This window comes from Furipterus horrens, unplaced genomic scaffold, assembly GCF_987537825.1.
Source record: "Furipterus horrens unplaced genomic scaffold, mFurHor1.1.pri manual_scaffold_4, whole genome shotgun sequence".
NCBI lineage: Eukaryota > Metazoa > Chordata > Mammalia > Chiroptera > Furipteridae > Furipterus > Furipterus horrens.
In genome coordinates, this window is record NW_028327174.1 from 140,962,222 (window position 1) to 140,974,811 (window position 12,590).

General features: G+C 41.0%; 1 protein-coding gene across 1 annotated transcript in view; it reads left to right on the forward strand.

The window, feature by feature from the left end:
* FREM1 (FRAS1 related extracellular matrix 1) overlaps positions 1-12,590 on the forward strand; it is a 165,517-nt gene that overhangs the window by 34,747 nt on the left and 118,180 nt on the right. Inside the window, exon 6 of the mRNA XM_090274092.1 lies at positions 9,868-10,191. Within this exon, the coding sequence (XP_090130218.1) occupies positions 9,868-10,191 (324 nt within the window). The remainder of the gene's footprint in view (positions 1-9,867; positions 10,192-12,590) is intronic.

A 12,590-nucleotide genomic window follows, 5' to 3' on the forward strand; every position in this document is an offset into this window, starting at 1 on the left:
GGGTGGGGGAGAGCAATGGGGAAAAATTGGGATGATTGTAAAAGAACAAAAATTTTAAAAAGCAAAAAATTTAAAAAGAAAAAAGCAACAAAAATTAAATAGATGCTGTTTATTGTATGCCAATTATACAACAATAAACTAGGGTTTTAAAATTTTTTCATATTTTTAAAAGTTAATTTATTTTTATTGTATTTTTTCATTACCATTTATCCACCTTATACCCTCTTCCACCTCCACCCACACCCATCCCCCCACCCCCACCCCACCATTGCCACATAGTTTTTTAAATGGCATGTGAAGAATAGATACTCTAAACCCTGGGATGTCTCAGCATATCATCCGTTTGTCTTCATAAATCATGTATAGGGGTTGCTCATTGTCCTCTTCTCTGCTTCCCTCTTGCACTCCTCCGTTCTTCAGAGCATTGCTGGCTAGTTTCTGTACTCCCAGGCTTTGGTAGTTTGAAGGGAGTGTTGGAGAGAGAAGTCTTATTTATTTGATCAGGCACTATGCAATATGTCTTTATGCTTTCTGGGTCTGGCAGATGTTTCAAGCTGCTTCTTTGTCTCCGGGGCAATTTCATGGTTCCTCAGGAGACACCCCATCATGGAGGCCCGTTACATAGATCTCTTGTTTCAGGAGGATGCCTTTCTGGCCTAAGTGGTTGCTTGTAATTTTTCCTTCAGTACTGAGGATATGATTCGCACTTTCAGCTTCTTGCTGCTGGGATTCTTTGGCCTTTCAAGGATGCACCCTAAAAGTCAGGGTCCAGGGTGACCTCAGACCAATTGTATGCTGTACTTGGCTTATATCTGGGAGCATTTGTGTATTTCTGCCACACACAAAGACTATAGGCTGATCCCAGCACAGCTACTGATATTCTTCTGCCTCTGGCCACTTAGCTTCCTCAGGCCTGAGCCCCACATCATCCCTCTGTGTGCTCACCCTGTAAAAGGCACATTTTGAGGCTGGTCTCGAGGAAACTTCACTTCTGACACCTGAGACTGGGGATGTAGCATTGCCTCACCCGTCCTCCGTGTGCTGTTCGGTGTCAGGGGAGTGACTCAGCACAACATAGCACTCCTCTCCCGAAAAATTTCTTTCTCTTACCTCTCTCAACCCTCACATATTCTTATAGTGGGTGAGAGGGTTTGTAAACTCTGCCTGTAGTGTGTCTCACATTGACTTTGAAATCTGGTCTCTCTCTCATTAGAACTTCAGTTGAGACAGAGCCAAGAAGAATTCTATTTTTAACATTTTGTTATATACAAAATAGAACTCATTGTCCAATAGCCAGTGTTCAGAAGTATTAAACCAATGTGACTGTGATCATCAAGCCTGGTTATGTCAACAGTGGGAAACATCAAATCCTATGATAACCAGCATCGTCTGCTATGAGGATTCTTCCCCTGTGTAGTACTTGTTTTGACCTCTGATCCCATGATTCTCATAACTCTTTGTGAGGATGGTGCATTTCTAGCCTGAGTGGTCACTTGTAATTGCTGTTACCTGCTTCTCACTTGAAGACCCAGGGTTTTTTTTTTTTTTTTTTTTTTAAATATATTTTATTGATTATGCTGTTACAGTAGTTCCAATTTTTTCCCCTTTACTCCCCTCCACCCAGTATCTCCCTCCCCCAGCATCCCCCCCCAAGTCCATACCCATGGTTCGTAAAAAATAACTATCCCTCCCTCTCAGATATTAAGACCCTTTGTAATCTTGTAAAGGACAATGGGCGAAGGTCTCAAGCTCCTCTAGCTGCTTCAAGCTGGACATGGTCGTCGTCCTACCTACCCTTGGGTCCAGAAATCCCTAATAAGAGTGGGGGTGTGGAGGGGAGGGTGGCCTTCCCACATGGGGAAGGATCATGCAGACTCCAGGTCAGTTGGCTGTCTCCGGACAACGGCGTGCTTGGTTTAGCAGGCTGGCATCCTTGTTGTGTTCTGGGGGCAACAGATTTGGCAAAAAGGGTTAAAAAGCATCATTCAATCCATAACTACTAGGTGGCAAAAGGCAGGGATTAATTTTTCAATGTTCCACATTAGGAGAAAAAAAAAAAAAAAGGGGGGGGGCTTCTTTGGAGGAAGGTGTGCTAGGCACATCTCTCCTGTCCAAAACCCTTTTGCCCATTTTATTTAGTTTGGGCTGAGGGAAATAGTTTATGTTTCCCCCCTCTCAGACCTCTGGGCCCTTTCTGTCCAAGCCATTAGGATAGAAAAGAGAATTCAGTTTTAAAGTGAAGCCCACAGACCACCCCATTCTTCACCAACTCAGCCATTTAGTTCAGCCAAACTGTTGAGTCTCCGGAGGCAGCGCTGCAGAGAGGATTAAGTGAGGCTTATGCGTACAGACAATCACTCAGGTAATGCGGTCATAGGCTTATGCCCTTTGAAAACAGAAAACACATGTTAATTTATGTAACATAACCAACAAAAAAGTCTCTAAATCTGTAAGACTGTCTTATTGGGAAGACATACAGTTGCAAGGCACTTGACATTCTACTTGCCTGCAACTTGAATCTCTTTGGTGATATCACAGATATGGTTTAATTTTCAAGTGAAACCATTTTTTAAATGAGAAGAAACTTTTAAGACGGTTAGCTGCCCTACTTTACAGTCTGCCACTGATCATTGTGATTTTCCTTGAATACTGATTTTTCTCCCTAAGATTACTCTCCTTGTCTTTAAAGGGACTACATTAAGTCCATTTTTAATTTATCCTGTTCATTTGCATAAGCATAACAAGAGCAGCAAATGATCACTTATGATCTTTAGTTCTGTTTTGCTGGAACTTACCCAAGGAACATTTAGGGTGGCCCTCAGTCTGCTCTTCAGTGCACAGAAGCTGGGCCACATACCTGGCATTCATCCTTGCCTGTACACACCTGTCCTTTCCAAGTCTTTCTGGTTTTCCATTGTGCCTTAAGGTCCCTTCTAGCCATCTTTCAGGAAAACAACCTTCGTTCCTTCCCTGGAGAGATTGCTGTGGACCGCACAACCAACCATGGCAGCAGGCCTTTTATTTCGCGGGCTTTTATTACCTTTGAAAGTCATTCCCAGTTCCTTAGGGCTTTTTGGTAACAACATGAGCCCAAGCATGTCTCCTTTAGGCTTGACATTCCAGTCAAAGGCTTGTTCAGAAAAAGGAACCTCTATTAACAACTGGTCTTATTAGGTCCATGCAAAGAAACTTAAGTCATTACTTACTTGTTTAGAATGCCAAACTCTGGAGAGATCAAATAGGGAGAAAAATATACAACGTGAAGGAAAATCTTTGTCCTAATATTCACTGAACTGGCATTTCCATTCTTCATATTTTCATTTTCCCCCACTAAAAAAAATTTTTTTGTTTGTTTTTCCATTACAGTTGTCTCTCTTTTTTTTTTTTTCCCCCCTCTTGCTTCCCTGTATCCTGCCCCTCCCTTCCCCCACATTCAGTCCCCACTCAGTTGCCCATGTCTGTGGGTCATTTATACATGTTCTTTGATTTTACACTTCCCCTTCTTACCCCCTTTTCTCCCTCCCTCCTCCCCCCTTGTTACTGTTAGTCTACTCCTTGTTTACATACCTCTGGTTCAATTTTGCTCATTTGTTTGTGTTGTTCATTAGTTTCCTGTAATAGGTGACAGCATAACGTATTTTTCTTTCGTTGCCTGGCTTATTTCGCTAAGCATAATTCTCTCTAGTTCCATCCATGTTGTTGCAAATGGTAGAAGTTCCTTCTTTCTTTCTGCTACATAGAACTCCATTGTGTAAATGTACCACAGTTTTTTGATCCACTCATCTACAGATGGGCATTTAGGTTGTTTCCAGCACTTGGCTATTGTAAATAGTGCTGCTATGAACATTGGAGTGCATAGGTTCTTTTGAATTGGTGTTTCAGGATTTTTCGGATATAATCCCAGTAATGGAATTGCTGGTTCAAAAGGCAGTTCCATTTTTAGTTTTTTGAGGAAATTCCAAACTGTTTTCCATAGTGGCTGCACCAGTCTGCATTCCCACCAGCAATGCACCAGGGTTCCCGTTTCTCCGCATCCTCTCCAGCACAAGTTGTTTGTTGATTTGTTGATTATGGCCATTCTGACTGGTGTGAGGTGGTATCTCATTGTGGTTTTTATTTGCATCTCTCTGATGGCTAGTGATGTTGAGCATATTTTCATATGTCTATGGGCCCTCTGTATGTCTTCTTTGGAGAAGTGTTTGTTCAGGTCCTTTGCCCATTTTTTAATTGGGTTGTCTGTCTTCTTGGTGTTGAGTCGTATGAGTTCTTTATATATTTTGGAGATCAATCCCTTGTCTGAGATGTCATTGGCGAATATATTTTCCCATACGGTTGGTTTCCTTTTCATCTTGCTGATGTTTTCTTTAGCTGAGCAGAAACTTTTTAGTTTGATGTAGTCCCATTTGTTTATTCTTTCCTTTATTTCCCTTGCCTTAGGAGATATATCAGTGAAAATGTTGCTACGTGGGATATCTGAAATTTTCCTGCCTATTTTTTCCTCTAGGACTTTTATGGTATCACGGCTTACATTTAAGTCTTTGATCCATTTTGAGTTTATTCTGGTGTATGGTGTAAGTTGGTGGTCTAGTTTCATTTTTTTGCATGTCCCTGTCCAGTTCTCCCAACACCATTTGTTGAAGAGGCTCTTTTCACTCCATTTGATGTTCTTTCCCCCTTTGTCAAATATTAGTTGACCATATGAACCTGGGTTTATTTCTGGGCTCTCTATTCTGTTCCATTGATCTATATGTCTGTTTTTATGCCAGTACCAGACTGTTTTGATTACCGTGGCCTTGTAGTATAGTTTGATATCAGGTATTGTGATTCCTCCTACTGTGTTCTTCTTCCTCAAAATTGCTGTGGCTATTCGGGCTCTTTTTTGGTTCCATATAAATTTTTGAAGTATTTGTTCTAGGTCTGTGAAATATGTTGCTGGTATTTTAATAGGGATTGCATTGAATCTATAAATTGCTTTGGGTAGTATGGACATTTTAATGATGTTGATTCTTCCCATCCATGAGCATGGTATATGCTTCCATTTATTTGTATCTTCTTTAATTTCTTTCTTCAATGTTATGTAGTTTTCTGAGTACAGGTCTTTTACCTCCTTGGTTAAGTTTATTCCTAGGTATTTTATTTTTCTTGTTGCTATGGTAAATTGAATTTTTCTTTCAGTTTCTATCTCTGAGTTTTTATTGTTGGTGTATAAAAATGCCTTTGATTTCTTAATATTGACTTTGTATCCTGCTATTTTGCCGAATTCACTTATTAGGTCGAGTAGTTTTTTTGTGGAGTCTATAGGGTTTTCTATGTACACTATCATGTCATCTGCAAATAATGACAGTTTTACTTCCTCTTTTCCAATTTGGATGCCTTTTATTTCTCTTTCTTGTCTGATTGCGGTGGCTAGAACTTCCAAGACTATGTTGAATAGGAGTGGGGAGAGCGGACATCCTTGTCTTGTTCCTGATCTCAGGGGGAATGCTCTCAGTTTTTGCCCATTGAGTATGATGTTGGCTTCAGGTTTCTCATATATGGCCTTTATTATGTTGAGGTATGCTCCCTCTATTCCCATTTTGCTGAGAGTTTTTATCATAAATGGGTGTTGTACTTTATCAAATGCTTTTTCTGCATCTATTGATATTATCATGTGGTTTTTGTCTTTCATTTTGTTTATGTGGTGTATTACGTTTATTGATTTACGAATGTTAAACCATCCTTGCATCCCTGGGATGAATCCTACTTGATCGTGGTGTATGATCTTTCTAATGTGTTGCTGGATCCGGTTTGCCAATATTTTGTTGAGGATTTTAGCATCTATGTTCATCAGCGATATTGGCCTGTAGTTTTCTTTCTTTGTTGTGTCTTGACCTGGTTTTGGAATTAGGGTTATACTGGCTTCATAGAATGAGTTTGGCAGTCTTCCCTCTTCTTGTATCTTTTGGAATAGTCTGAGAAGGATAGGAGTTAGTTCTTTCCTAAATGTTTTGTAGAATTCACTTGTGAAGCCATCCGGTCCAGAGCTTTTGTGTGCTGGGAGTTTTTTGATTACTGCTTCAATTTCACTAGCTGTTATTGGTCTATTCAGACTTTCTGCTTCTTCTTGATTCAGTTTGGGAAGACTATAGGTTTCCAGGAATCTGTCCATTTCCTCTAGGTTGTCAAATTTCTTGCCATACAGTTGTTCATAATAATTTCTTATAATCCTTTGTATTTCTGTGGTATCAGTTGTGATTTCTCCTCTTTCATTTCTGATTTTATTTATTTGGGTCCTCTCTCTTTTTTTCTTGATGAGCCTGCTTAAAGGCTTGTCAATTTTGTTTATTTTTTCAAAGAACCAGCTCCTACTTTTGTTGATCTTTTGAATTGTTAGTTTAGACTCTATGTCATTTAATTGTGCTCTGATCTTGATGATTTCCTTCCTTCTACTTGATCTGGGCTTTGCTTGTTGTTCTTCCTCTAGATCTTGTAGCTGTAGGGTTAAATTTTTTATTAGATATTCCTCTAGCTTTTTTAGGTAGGCCTGTATTGCTATGAACTTTCCTCTTAGGACTGCTTTCGCTGTATCCCATAGGTTTTGGGTTGTTGTGTGTTCATTATCATTAGTTTCCAGAAACTTTTTGATTTCTTCCTTGATGTCATTGTTAACCCATTCATTATTTAATAGCATGTTATTCATTCTCCATGAGTTTGAATGTTTTTGAGTTTTTTCCTTGAGGTTGATTTCCAATTTTAAGCCATTGTGATCTGAGAAGATGCTTGATATAATTTCAATTTTCTTGAATTTGTTAAGGCTTGTTTTGTGTCCTACCATGTGGTCTATCTTTGAAAATGTTCCATGTGCACTTGAGAAGTATGTATATTTTGCTTCTTTGGGGTGAAAACTTCTATATATATCGACTAAGTCCATTTGATCTAGAGTGTTGTTCAGTGCCTCCATATCTTTGGTGTTTCTTTGCTTCGAAGATCTGTCCATTGTTGACAATGGGGTGTTAAAGTCCCCTACTATGAGTGTGTTGTTGTCTATATCTTTCTTGGAGTCTTTCAAAAGTTTCCTTACATATTTGGGTGCTCCTAAGTTTGGTGCATATATATTTATAAGGGTTATATCTTCTTGATGGATTTTTCCCTTAAGTATTATGAAATGCCCTTCTTTGTCTCTTTTTATGGACTTTGCTGTGAAATCTGTTTTTTCTGATATAAGTATTGCTACCCCGGCTTTTTTTTCATGTCCATTTGCTTGGAATATATTTTTCCATCCCTTTACTTTCAGTCTGTGTAGATCTTTTGTTCTAAGGTGGGTCTCTTGTAGACAGCATATATGTGGGTCATTCTTTCTAATCCATTCAGCTACCCTATGTCTTTGAATTGGAGCATTTAATCCATTTACATTTAAGGTTATTACCGATAAGTACTTATTCATTGTCATTTTTCCCCTTTGTACTCGTGTTCTTCTCTGTCTCTCTCTGTTTCTTTATCTTCTTAGAGCAGACCTTTTAGCATCTCTTGCATTGCTGGTTTGGTGGAGATGTATTCTTTTAGCCTTCTTTTGTCTTGGAAGCTCCTTATTTCACCCTCCATTTTGAATGAGAGCTTTGCAGGGTATAGTATTCTAGGTTGTAGGCCTTTGTTTTTCATTGCTTGGAATACTTTTTGCCATTCCCTTCTGGCTTGTAGTGTTTCTGCTGAGAAATCTGATGATAGCCTTATTGGAGTACCCTTGTATGTTATTAGTTGTTTTTCTCTTGCTGCTTTTAGGATCCTCTCTTTGTCTTTGAATGTTGCCATTTTAATTATGATGTGTCTTGAGGTGGGCCTGTTGGGGTTCATCTTCATTGGGACCCTCTGTGCTTCCTGGACTTGCGTGACTCTTTCTCTCGTCATGTTAGGAAAGTTTTCTGTCATTAGTTTTTCAAAGAGGTTTTCTATCCCTTGCTCTTCTTCTTCTCCTTCTGGAATTCCTATGATACGGATATTATTACGTTTCATGTTGTCCTGCAGCTGTCTTAGAACCTCTTCAGTCTTGTTCAGTCTTTTTTCATTTTGTTGCATTGTCTGGGAGTTTTTGTGTAGGTTGTCCTCCAGCTCGCTGATCCGATCTTCTGTTTCCTCTAGCCTGCTTTTAATTCCTTCTACTGTGTTCTTCAATTCAGAGATCGTATTTTTCATTTCCTCCTGGCTCTTATTGATAGCTTCTATGTCCTTTTTCATGCTCACGTAATTTTCTGTGAGTTCCTTGTAGTTTTTCTGGAGTTCTTTGAAGTTTCCGCTGAGCTCATTCAGCTTCTCCATAATCCATGTTTTGAATTCCATATCTGATAGTTCGCTCCCCTCTATTTCATTTAGCACTCTTTCTGGGGATTCTACCTTTCCTTTTGATGGGAGGTTGTTTCTCTGTCTCCCCATTTTTGTGAGTCCTATTGTTTGTTGGTGCTTCTTAGAATGATCTGCACTTCCTGGATCTGCCTCTGGTGGCGTCAGATCATGTACCAGTCTGGCCCTAGGCAGCCTGTTGGAGACTTCCAGGGATCTACTGCTGTTGTCTGTCTTCTTTGATTGTTAATCTATTCAATCTGTGATTAGCTGTCAGGCTTAAGAACTGTGGGTGTGGCAGCTTAATTCCTGTAGGCAGGGCTTTTGCTTCCCCTCAGGCTGACGCCACTTGGAGGGGAATGGTCTATCCGCAGTACTGGGGATGAGTCAGCACTGGGACCCAGTCAGCTGCTCCTCCAGTTCTCCCCTCAAAGCCACCGTGCCAAATTCTCCCCAAGTGTCTCCAGTGCTCTCTGCCTTCCCTCTGCTTGAGCCCAGGGTAAGTGGTGGCCAAAATATTTTCGTATGTGATCCACTTAAGAGCTCTTTTTCTCCTGCTGTTTCTCTCCGGCTAGCAAGAAAGCCTGTGGCTTTTCGCTTTTCACAGCTGATACTATTTTACTTTCCACTCTGTCGCTGTAGGCTGGGAAGCCCAGCTGGGGGTTTAGACCCTGCCCTTCTCAGGGGGAATCCCCGGCTGCTGAGCTGTTTCTCAGTCCCTTCAGCAGCCACCCGTGTGAGCCCAGCCAGCCCTTCCGCGTCTCCGCACTCCCTACCGGTCACGTTGTGATGTAGCGGCCTTTTCTGTCTCTCCGTGGTTATAAGACTTCTTTCCAGCTAGTGTTCCGTTGGTTATTCCAGATGATTTCTCCAAAATTAAGTTGTAAATCCAGACTGGTCCTGGGAGGAGGTTAGTGTAGCTTCCACTTACTCCTCCGCCATCTTGGATCTCCAGACCCAGGGTTTTAACAAACTAGAAAGCTGTAGCCATTCTTCAGTTGCATGAGGATCAAGTTTTAACGGCATTTTTCTTCATTCTGCATCTGCCTAAATTAAAGTGACATGACAGGAAGCGGGCACCAGAGGGGATTGGTGATGTGTGCCAGCTCCTGCTAAGTGCTTTACTTTGCTATCTAGTTTAATCCTCACTTAATACTTGGGGGTCCAGTATTCCCATTTTACAGATGGGAGAAATGAAATTTGGGAGTGGAATAACTTAAGTCACACAGATTGTAAGTGCTGGAGATAGAATAAAGCCTAGTTTCTTCTGATGCCAGAATTGGTGCCATTTCTCAACCCTGGGTGCACATTAGAGTCACCAGACAGCTTTAAAAAGACCAGTTTTCTGGTCCCCTCCTCAGAACGATTAAATTAGAACCTCTGGAGATGGAGCCTGGGCATCAGAATATGTTAAAAGCTCCCCAGATGATTCTAATGTGCAGCCAGGTCTCAGATTGCTGTGGTGGTTGTATATTAAATATCATATGATTAACCCTGTGTGTTCTAGCTGTATTCATGTTGTTTTCCCTTCGTATTTTCCTTCTCCTTCAAAAGTCAGAGAGTGCGTGGTTGCCTGTCTATATCAGAGCTGGCATTCCTAATCAGATTCCAAAGGCTGCGTACATGGCCATGTTTATTCTGGAAGTGGATCAGTTCATCCTGACCTCGTTGACTACATCCGTTCTGGACTGTGAAGAGGATGAGACCCCCAAACCCTTGCTGGTGTTTAATATCACTAAAGCCCCGCTCCATGGCTATGTGACTCATCTGTGGGATCACACCAGACCAGTCTCGTCATTCACCTGGAAAGATCTTCATGACATGCAGATTGCCTATCGGCCACCAAACAGCAGTCATTCTGAAAGGAGACATTATGAGGTAAGAAGGGAGAGAGACCAAGCTTCTAACCTGTTTGGTATTCACAGAGTTATTTAAGAAGCCACTTCCCTTAGCTTTCAGATTAGTTTGTATATTCATTGCCTCTGAAGAGAATCAATCACTGTAAACTAGGATGCAAACTCCAACTCCCAGAAGAGCCAGGCTGGTGATGTAAATAAGCAAACCCTCCTGGAGGGACACTGGGGGGAACTGAAGAAAGAGCTGGGACCTTTTGAAGCAGCTGCAACTCAGCTCCAGCTGACAGAGATGTACCCATCACTCTTGTTTGTTAAGGAAAGTTGGAACTCTATAATTTCTTTGTAAAAATGTTTCCGTTTTTAAATACAGAAAACATTTAAAAATTTAAAATATATTGTGCCAGCTATAAAATATTTCTAAGGGTCACAATTGGCCCAGGGCTCACTAGTTTGAGAACTCTGCTGCCCTCAACAGCCTTCCTGCACTAGATTACACAGACCATTGAAGTTAGAGGTGAGTTTTGTTTATAATTTTCATCAATAATTTTTTAAAATTATTTTTCTGTTTGCAAAAGTGTTTTCCTGGGATCTTTAATTTTAATTAGTAACACCAACTTAGGATAGCACATTCTGTAGTCTCATATGACAACTAATTTCACTGTCAAACACTTTCCATCAGGAAGGTCCTCTTTCCATTTAATCTAAATCTTTTCTGCTGCCACTTCGGGCTTTTTCCTCTTACTTTGTATCCAGTGGGAGTAGAGAACAGCTGGTTACAGCCCTGCACATAATAACCCTTCACATACTTAAAGACCTACCAGCAAGTAGGAATTTAAATGAGCAGATTGATACAGACTTGAATTCAGGTTTATTAAGGAAAATGAGTGTCCCTGGGGTTACCAAATTGTCCTCCATCTAATTTAGGCATTTGCAGCATTTAGGCTGAAGGGCAGCCGAAACACTTCGGACTGTAAGGGCAGCGTTTTGCCCTTTGCTTTCATTTTCTTCATTTCATCACAGTAAGTAGCAGCTCTTGTTTCTTTCCTCTCCTGGCCTCTCATTCCTTCGATATTATGAAGTGATTTCTCGTTCGTCGCCTAGGTTTACCTGCAGCTTATGCATACAGCACTGCTACCCTGCTGCTTCCTGCATGCGTTTTCTGGCATTGTGTAATGTCATCTCAAGGGAGAATTTGTTCAAGTGTGTGGTATCTTTGTCAGAAGGTAACTTAATTTTCTCAGTGGAGATTACGCACTTTTCACATATCGTGGGCCAGAAGTGCTGGACCTCTACAGAACTTCGTTCTCTCAGCCACCTGGGGTGGGGCTTCTGAGAGCGGAGCCATGGCCAGTGCTCCTGACGCTGGCTGTCCCTTCGCTGGGCTGTAACACCGAGGTGGCCTATTCTTTCAGTCACTTTTACCTCTTTGGGGAATTCATACTGATTTAATTAGGTATTATATATATTTGAGAAGAAGTTTCCTTAGTGAGGACATAACATACAATTTCATATGGTTCAAGCTACTATTTACATTACACCTGCAAATATACATCTCTTACCTCAGTATAGTTTCATTTTCAGTCTGTTACTTTGGCACTCTTGAATCTGTTTCTTTTGTTATGTCTTATTTGCTGATATGCTGCTGTCTGATAATTGCTCTCATCCTCTCAAATGGACCACACATTCCTTAAAAGTAGGCATTGTGTTTTCATTTCTGTATTATACCTCATCCTTCTCTGTCAACACCTCATGAAATACATACAGATCACATAACAAGGCTCAAAACTTATATAGCCTCACTTAGTAGTTATCGATTCCATGGGAGCAAATAAAATCTGGATATTTAAAAATATGACTAGTGGGTTAGATGCCTCTGGATTGGGGTCTCCTAACAGCAGCACCAGTGACACTTGGGACTAGGTGATCCTTTGTTGTGGGGGCTGTCCTATGCGTGGTAGGATGGCAGTAGCCTCCCTGGTCTCTATCCACTAGATGCCAACAGCACCCCTTTTACACACACGCCCATGTGTGAGACCAGAGATGTGTCCAGACATCCCCAAATTTCCCCTGGGGGACAAAATCACCCCAGTCGAGAACTGCTCTGGACCCTATACCTTTGAGAGAGGCTCGGTTGGTCTGAGGCTAGACTGACAGTCTCCTGAGCAAGTGCAGGGACAGGTTTTCAGCATATTTGCTTAAGTTAGGTTAAGAATTCTTTTATGGAGAAGAAAAATTAAAAATACCAATAAACAAAGGAACAAGATGTAGAGCCTGAAAAAGGGAGATCAGGTTGTCAGAAATGAGGCGGCAGCAGAAACATGAATCTGTTTAGCTTTCATCTGCGGCGTATACCCCAGGAGTAATGGTATTTTATACTCTACCATCTCGATGTGTGGTTCACATGCAACTGTTTGTTTACAG